Genomic DNA, 8,701 nt, shown 5'->3' with positions numbered 1-8,701 from the left:
GAATTTGATTATTTTGGGAGATTAATAGAAATTAAGAATAACAAAACTGCAGAACAGCAAAACTGATGGTGTTCATTTCCTGTCTTCCATGGTGAAATATATAACACTGCTTGGAAACAGGTGAGAGTTGGCAAAAGGAAAGGCATTCAGCTGTAGAAAACCTGCCTCCATAAATTGCCTGACTTATTCAGGTATGGAAATGTGGATGTTAAATGATGATGATGATGATGACAGTTAACAAAAAAAAGTGGGGGGGACCAATATAAACACTGAAAACTTACCTTCATGTTCATTAGCAGCTGCTCCAACAGGAGTTGTGGGGCTGATACCAAGTGCCGATATTCACCCCTAATAGAGTTGGGAAGACACAGCAAAGCCTAGAACAAAACAGAAAAATAATTGTTTCTAATATAGACAAGAAGCCAGAAATTTGTGGGGTTTAAGTTAGCCAAGGATGAAAGGCAAAGTTGTCCTTGGTGGAATTTGAACTCAAAACGTAGTGTCGGGTAAAATACCGCTAAGCATTTTGCTTGGCATGCTAACAATTCTGCCAGTTTGCTGCCTTCTTAATAATAATAGTAATAATAATAATGATGATGATGATGATGATGATGATGCTGTAGAATACACACTGAATTTTGAGATATAAAGGCAAAGTTATTAACCACAATGACTGCAACTAGGGTTTGTATACCAGCCCCTAACAATCAGTCACTTTGTGTCTTACTAACTCTGCAACTCAAACTATAATAAAAAATAAAAAATAAATGACAAGACACCCTTGAAACATAATACAGGCTTACCTTGGCTCCGATACAGGTAAGGCGTAACTGTTCTTGTCTCTGTGGGTCCAGGTTGGATTCAAGGTAGTTCAGCATGTAGCTTGCAATGAATAAAATGTCTTGCTGTCGATTCAGAGATTCCATAAGACTATTACAAATTCTCAGACACTTGCACTCATCTTCTGCCTGCATTTTCTCTAAAGCCTAGAATAAATAATATGATTAATTGTAAATGGTTCTGAAGCAGCTCTTTAAGATTTTTAACAGATGGTGTTTATGTCTGGTTTCAAGCCATTAAGTAGATTAGACATAAATCTCTCATAATAAGTATATCAGAATATATAAGACTAATATATATTAATATTACGAGGGTGAGTCAAAAAGTAATGCCATTTTGTTTAGGACAGGTATAATTACCAACACAGGAACATGTATTATACATCAAAATGAAGCTGGTCCTCTGTGGATCACATCCCTACTTCTCAACATAGTCACCATTTCTCTCAATAGTAATGTTCTGCTTTTGAATGAGAATATGTATCCCTGCCCCTTAAAATTCTGCTGACTGTTCTTTTTTGCTTACACACACACACACACACAGACACACACATATATATGAGTCTAGGACATCCCCCTGCTGAACAATATCCTGCCATGGACAACAGATGATGATTTAAAACTTCTTAATATATTGGAGAGGGGGTAATTAACCAAGCGGGGGTAATTATCTTAGGGGTAGTTTTCATTGGGGAGAATTGTCCAGATACAATATATATATATATATATATATATATATATATATTAACTGGCACTCCATCAGTTATGACAAACAAGGGTTCCAGATGATCCAATCAATGGAACAGCCTGCTTGTGAAATTCACGTGCAAGTGGCTGAGCACTCCACAGACATGCATATCTGTTAATGTAGTTCTCAGGGAGATTAAGTGTGATACAGAATGTGATAGGGCTGGCCCTTTGAATTACAGATACAACTTATTTTTTCCAGCTGAGTGAACTGGAGCAATGTGTAATAAAGTGTCTTGCATAAAGACACAATGCACCACCAAGAATTGATATATGTATATGCCCACACAAATAAATACACTCTTATATACATACATCTCACACACACACACACACACACACACACATATATATATGTTTGTATGTGTGCTGTGAAGGCACGTGGCCTAGTGGTTAGGCTGTTGCGCTCACAATCACTGTATTGTGAGTTTGATTGCTTGATTGGGTGGTGTGTTGTGTTCTTGGGCAAAACATTTCATTTCATGTTGCTCCAGTCCACCTTCCAACTGGGAAAGAATGTTGACCTGTTTGCCTAGCCAGCAGGGCGGCAACATTTGAAGGCTGAAACAATGCAAAAGTGCACTGTAACCAGCGATGTGCAACAACATCTGATAGCCTGGTCGATCACATGATGTGTGTTAGTCTCTCAAAACATAAAATACACAAATACCTTGCAGTTTTACATCCACTTTTTAAACTTGAGTATGTGTGCATCTGTATGTGCACAAACACATGGATATGTTATGTAAATATAAGATAAAAGGAAAGCCATGATAAAAAGATCTTACCATGAATGCTTCCTTGGGATCAGAAGGTCCGTGACTGAGAAAGAACATGATTTCTTTCATCTCTATACACTGTGAAATAATGTGGTGAAAAAAGTAATGAATGTAGGTAAACTGATAATGATGAACAGAAATGACATTCAGGAATCATAAATAAACATAAATTACATACATTAAGTAATGAAACTTACAGCTTAGAGAAAAATGCTTATTTCAGATCCTACAATATTATATATATTGCAAATTATATCATAAATTAACACAAATTAACATACATTAAGTAATGAAACTAACAACTTAAAGAAAGATACTGAGTTTAAATGTATACTTATATGTGTTGTAGATTAAATTTTATAAATCATAAATTAATATACATTGAGTAATGAGACTAACAGCTCAGAGAATGTTGAGTTCAAGTCTGAATAATTTCAGCCATTGTAACTACTTACCTGCTCAGTCAACCGGGCTGACTTACATAGATTTTTATTTTCTTTCTCAGCTAACATGAAGAGAATATTTAAAAACACTTGTTTTATCTTCATTTTGTTGATAGTATTTTTTTTTATAGCTACATCCTTCTTTAACATCTGCAACTGTTGTTGTTGTTTAGTGCCTGATTAGCTTTTATTAATTAAAACCTATGAACTATTAACATCCCATCTTTAGATGAGAATAAACTGACTTCCCAGCAGATTAATTATGCTGTTTGGAACAAAAATTAACATGAAGTTTTAATTTAAATCACTTTAACCCATTAGTGTTTAAAAAGGCCATATCTGGCCCAAATATTCTACCTGTTTTATGTTAAAACTGACCACATCCGACCTCTCATACCTTCTCTACAATATCATTCTAAAAATATACAAACACACCATATAGGCGTAGGAGTGGCTGTGTGGTAAGTAGCTTGCTTACCAACCACATGGTTCCAGGTTCAGTCCCACTGCATGACATCTTGGGCAAGTGTCTTCTACTATAGCCTCGGGCCAAACCAAAGCCTTGTGAGTGGATTTGGTAGATGGAAACTGAAAGAAGCCAGTCGTATATATGTATATATGTGTGTGTGTGTGTGTGTATTTGTGTGTCTGTGTTTGTCCCCCTAGCATTGCTTGACAACCGATGCTGGTGTGTTTATGTCCCCGTCACTTAGTTCGGCAAAAGAGACCGATAGAATAAGTACTAGGCTTCCAAAGAATAAGTCCTGGGGTTGATTTGCTCGTCTAAAGGCGGTGCTCCAGCATGGCCGCAGTCAAATGACTGAAACAAGTAAAAGACTAAAAGAGAGAGAGATCCAGCCTTTAATACCTACCCTACAATGTCATTCTAAGAATAAACAATTACATCATTGAAATCCTGAAGCTACAAGATTATAAATGATTAATTCGAAACAATGTGAATAAATAAGCATTACATTTGACAGAGTAATCTGAATACCAAAGGGTTAAAAACCCTTTTGTTACCATATTTCGGTTGAAATACATTACCTTTAATTCTGATCTTTTACTTGTTTCAGTCATTAGGCTGTGGCCATGCTGGGGCATTGCCTTGAAGAATTTTAGTTGAAGGAATTAACTCCAGTACTTATTTTTTTAAAGTATTGGTTCTTATTCTATTGGTCTTGTTTGCTTAACAGATAAGTTATGGGGACATAAACACACCACCACCAGTTGTCAAATGATGGTGGAGAAACACAAACACACGTATATATATATATATATATATACATATACATATATGATGAGCTTCTTTCAGTTTCTGTCAACCAAATCCATTCACAAGGCTTTGATCGCCCCAAGGCTATAGTAAAAGACACTCTGCCAAGATGCCACGCATTGGGACTGAACCTGGGACCATGTAGTTGGGAAGCAAGCTTCTTACCACACAGCCATGCTGGTACCTTTGTTTCAATTAATTTTGAAAATAATGAAGAAAGTACTAAAAAAAATTTTGTCATTATCAAGCTGGTGTTTGGAACAAAAACTGACATGAAATTTTGATGGAAGGCTTTAACTTATAATACATTTAAACAAGCAATTTGTATCACAGGACCAGGGAGTGACCCCAGATGGATTGTTACCAAAAGGCTTAAAAACTTTAACAGCAAAATAAATAAACAAATAAATATGTTTAAAAGGTTACCTCAAGCAATCGCAAGTCAACAGAGAAGTAGTCTGCCCACTCTCGAGCTGTGTCAAAGTCTTCAGCCTCAAGTATGACAGAGAGGACGCTGGGAGGGTTCGAAGTTGACAGTGATGGAATGTCAGTCCAGCAATGAAGACATTGCAACATACCAGAAAGTTCATTTTCCTTCTCATATGGAGCAATTCCTGCGCAGTCAAAAGAGGTCCGCTTTTCTAGAGTGGAAACACACTCTGAGACCTAAAGAGAGAAATAATGGAAAAATAAGGAATGGAGAAAAATTAAGGCTACAATACTCTTTTACTCTCTCTTTTACTCTTTTACTCTCTCTTTTACTCTTTTACTTGTTTCAGTCATTTGACTGTGGCCATGCTGGAGCACCGCCTTTAGTCGAGCAAATTGACCCCAGGACTTATTCTTTGTAAGCCTAGTACTTATTCTATCGGTTTCTTTTGCTGAACTGCTAAGTTACAGGGACATAAACACACTAGCATCAGTTGTAAAGCGATGTTGAGGGGACAAACACAGACACACATATATACATATATACGACGGGCTTCTTTCAGTTTCCGTCTACCAAATCCATTCACAAGGCTATGGTCGGCCCGAGGTGATAGTATAAGACACTTGCCCAAAGTGCCACGCAGTGGGACTGAACCCGTAACCATGTGGCTGGTAAGCAAGCTACTTACCACACAGCCACTCTTGCACCTATATTAATCTTATTGTTTTAATTTCTTGAGGAAAGACAGTGCATCTGATTTCCCACATGAGCATGAAACTGGTAGGTGTAAAGGAAGGAGGGGTATTCTAAGACTGGCGATCTAGTCTGAATGATGTAACTGAGAGGTCTTGACTAAAGAAATTCAAGGGTCAGATAGTAGGGTTAAACTAAACAATGGCTTACAAAAGAATTTTCCTCAATTCAAGTGTGTGTGTGTGTGTGTTGGGTCATCCCATAAATAATGTGGTTTCTTATATTTCTTTTACTGTTAAAAATTAAGATAAAGATCTTTTTTAATCTGAAATATACTCTCCTTCATTTTCTACAATGCTCTTCCATCTATCTGATAGACTTGCAAGGCCCCTCTTCCAAAATTCACATGTCCATGAAAAATACTCTTCCAGTACTATTCTCACCTCATCTACGGAATTCATATTTTTCCCATCCAAATGATTTTGAAGACTGCAGAATAAATGATAATCAGATGGGGCAATGTCCTATGAATATGGTGTGTTTAAAGCTCCACCATCCCTTGTCCCAAATTCAATCACAAGGCTTGGATTTATCTGAAGGCATGGTAAACAGTACTTGAGACCTCATGGTTGTGAGGTACCGCTTAGCCATGCTTGCATTCACTTTAGAGCAAATAATTCATATTCTATACCAAAGTATACTTCAGATTTCAGTTAATAAAGGTTTTATTAAATAACCAATAAAACCTAGAATTAACAATGACTGAACCAAATATCTGATGCCTATCAAAAAGAAAAAGTTCTTCAAGGTTTTTTGTTTCAGCTTTTCACATAACCACAATAATGGAGTGAGTCTCTATTGCCTTATTTAGACTTATTGCCGGAACAGAACTCAGAACTGTATACTGACAAAACATCTATTATATAACGGTCCAGTTTTACAAGTATAAGACCAATTTCTCCCTTTCCCTCTCTTTTGTATGTATGTGTGTGTCTGTGTGTGATCAGCATCATCGTTTAACGTCCACTTTCCATGCTAGCATGGGTTGGATGATTTGACTGAAGACTGGTGAACCAGATGGCTACACCAGGCTCCAATCTGATTTGGCAGAGTTTCTACAGCTGGATGCCCTTCCTAATGCCAACCACTCCGAGAGTGTAATGGGTGCTTTTACGTGCCACCGGCACGAAGGCCAGTCAGGCAGTACTGGCAACGGCCACGCTCAAAATGGTGTATTTTATGTGCCACCTGCACAGGACCCAGTCCAGTGGCACACACACATATACATATAAATATATATACATATATATACACACACACACACACATATATATATGCACACACACAAATGTACAAACATTCACAACACCTCCCATACAGCATCCATCTAGCAAATTTCACTCACAAGGCATTGGTCAGCCAAGACTATATTGTGGATTAATAGAGATATTTTTGACAGAAAATTAATAATATTCTGAAAAGTGATTTTAATCAATCACATAGTTTCCCTCTTTGTTGCACCCCAGGTTGAAAATTCCTAGTGTGTATGTTATATGAAAAGGGGACATAAATGAAGAAAAATACAGAAAAGAGAATAAAATAAATCAAAATATCTAAAAGATGAAAGGAAAGCAAATTGAAATACCTTACAAAATATCTTGAGTTGCTTTAATTTGGAAATCACAGCTGAACGAAGTTGTACAGAAAGTTCTTTGGAAAGACACGCCTCCAAAAGTTCAATCCCTTTCTTCAACGGAAGGCCCCTTACAATATTCAAAATGGTCCGCACTTGGATTTCACTATTGTAGAACATCTTGGCATAAGCCTCTAGTTTTTTGTCTTCTTCATCACACGCTTTTTTGGCAAGGCAACATAGAACGAAATCATGGAGCAGGATGAAATCACCATTCTCTTGTTTCAGAGTCACCGGTAGACTGTCTATGATGTTCAACGCTTGCAGCCATTTTCTGGAATGTATGCATTCATTGAGTAAACGAGAAACCACCGATAAGTATTTCTTGCTGTCTGGCAAGCTAAGAATGGCCATTTTGATATCACAGGAAATTTCCGAAGACATAAACTTCAACAGGGCTTCATCTCCAAAATTTACATCCGAGTGTTCTGTTTGAACCAGGGGTATTATGTTTTGCAGCAAGCGTTGTTTCAGGACAGGGAAGTCAACGGACAGTTTTTGGTAGCGGTAGCTTTTGATATCAACCAGGCTTATATCGGATACTGAAGATTTGGACTTCATCCAGGACTCGTCATCATTTGCTTGTTCATCCTCTTCAAGACTGTCCTCCTGGCTGTTGCCATCAAGGTCGTCATGGCACACAAGACTGACCAATGTGGCAACAAGTGGAGATTCAGATTTGATGTATTCCAGGGCATTGCTGGTCAGTTTGAACATTGAGTAGTCTGCTTCAAGTTTGGAGGAAGAAGCATTGTACTTAATGTTCTGCTCATGGTTCAAGCTCACCGTATGGGATCTTTCTGACTTCTCCGTCACTTTCTTTAAATGACTCGGATCAAATATGTACAAGAATTTGGTATCAATAGTCTGGGGCAGCACTTTCAGGCTTGAATCTCGATCGGTTGTGGGATCTGAAATACATGTGAAGAGAGGTAAGAGATGGGGAGGAGGAAGAGTGATGGTAAAATGTGGGGCAAAGATCAAGGATGGAGAGAGGGAGGGTATGATGAGGGGCAGAGCAGGGAGAGGGTGGGTATGGAGAAGAAGACAGCAGGGAGCAGGTGGGTATAGAGAGGAGCAGAGTTGGGAGAAGCTGAGGAGTCAGAAGACGAGGGTGGGGCAACAGGAGGGCAAAGGAGAGGGTGGGTTAAGAGATGTGGAGACAGGTGAGAGGTGGGGAGAGGATAAGAGGTAGGGGAGAAGACGAGAGGAGGTGAGAGGTGAAGAGATAGGTGGGGGGTGAAGGAGAGGAGTGAGAGATGGAGAAACAAATGATAAGTGGAGGGGAGAGGTGAGAAGTTGGCGGAGAGAGATTAGAGATGAAGAGAGAGAAAGAGAGACAAAAGGGCAAAGAACAAAGAAAGAGAAAGAAGGAGAGAAGAAAAGGATAGTGATAGAAGAAAAGAAAAGGAAATACAAGAGAGTGGCTGTGTGGCAAGTAGCTTGCTTACCAACCACATAGTTCCGGGTTCAGTCCCACTGCGTGGCATCTTGGGCAAGTGCCTTCTACTATAGCCTCGGGCCGACCAAGCCTTGTGAGTGGATTTGGTAGACAGAAACTGAAAGAAGCCTGTCGTATATATGTATATGTGTGTGTATATGTTTGTGTGTCTGTGTTTGTCCCCCCCAACATCGCTTGACAACCGATGGTGGTGTGTTTACGTCCCCGTAACTTAGCGGTTCAGCAAAAAGAGACCAATAGAATAAGTACTAGGCTTACAAAGAATAAGTCCTGGGGTCGATTTGCTCGACTAAAAGGCGGTGCTCCAGCATGGCCACAGTAAAATGACTGAAACAAGTA

At 38.6% G+C, this 8,701-nt stretch overlaps 1 protein-coding gene across 1 annotated transcript in view; it reads right to left on the bottom strand.

The window, feature by feature from the left end:
• Positions 1-8,701, bottom strand: part of LOC106867460 (zinc finger FYVE domain-containing protein 26) — a 93,341-nt gene that overhangs the window by 34,483 nt on the left and 50,157 nt on the right. The window contains exons 22-26 of the mRNA XM_052971651.1: positions 6,853-7,811; positions 4,511-4,750; positions 2,375-2,443; positions 804-986; positions 282-377 (exon numbers count right to left, since the gene is read on the bottom strand). Of these exons, the coding sequence (XP_052827611.1) occupies positions 282-377; positions 804-986; positions 2,375-2,443; positions 4,511-4,750; positions 6,853-7,811 (1,547 nt within the window). The remainder of the gene's footprint in view (positions 1-281; positions 378-803; positions 987-2,374; positions 2,444-4,510; positions 4,751-6,852; positions 7,812-8,701) is intronic.

This window comes from Octopus bimaculoides, chromosome 11 (genome assembly GCF_001194135.2).
Source record: "Octopus bimaculoides isolate UCB-OBI-ISO-001 chromosome 11, ASM119413v2, whole genome shotgun sequence".
Classification (NCBI taxonomy): Eukaryota; Metazoa; Mollusca; class Cephalopoda; order Octopoda; family Octopodidae; genus Octopus; species Octopus bimaculoides.
The sequence above is the reverse complement of the archived record's forward strand: the minus strand, read 5'-3'. Positions and strand labels throughout refer to the sequence as shown.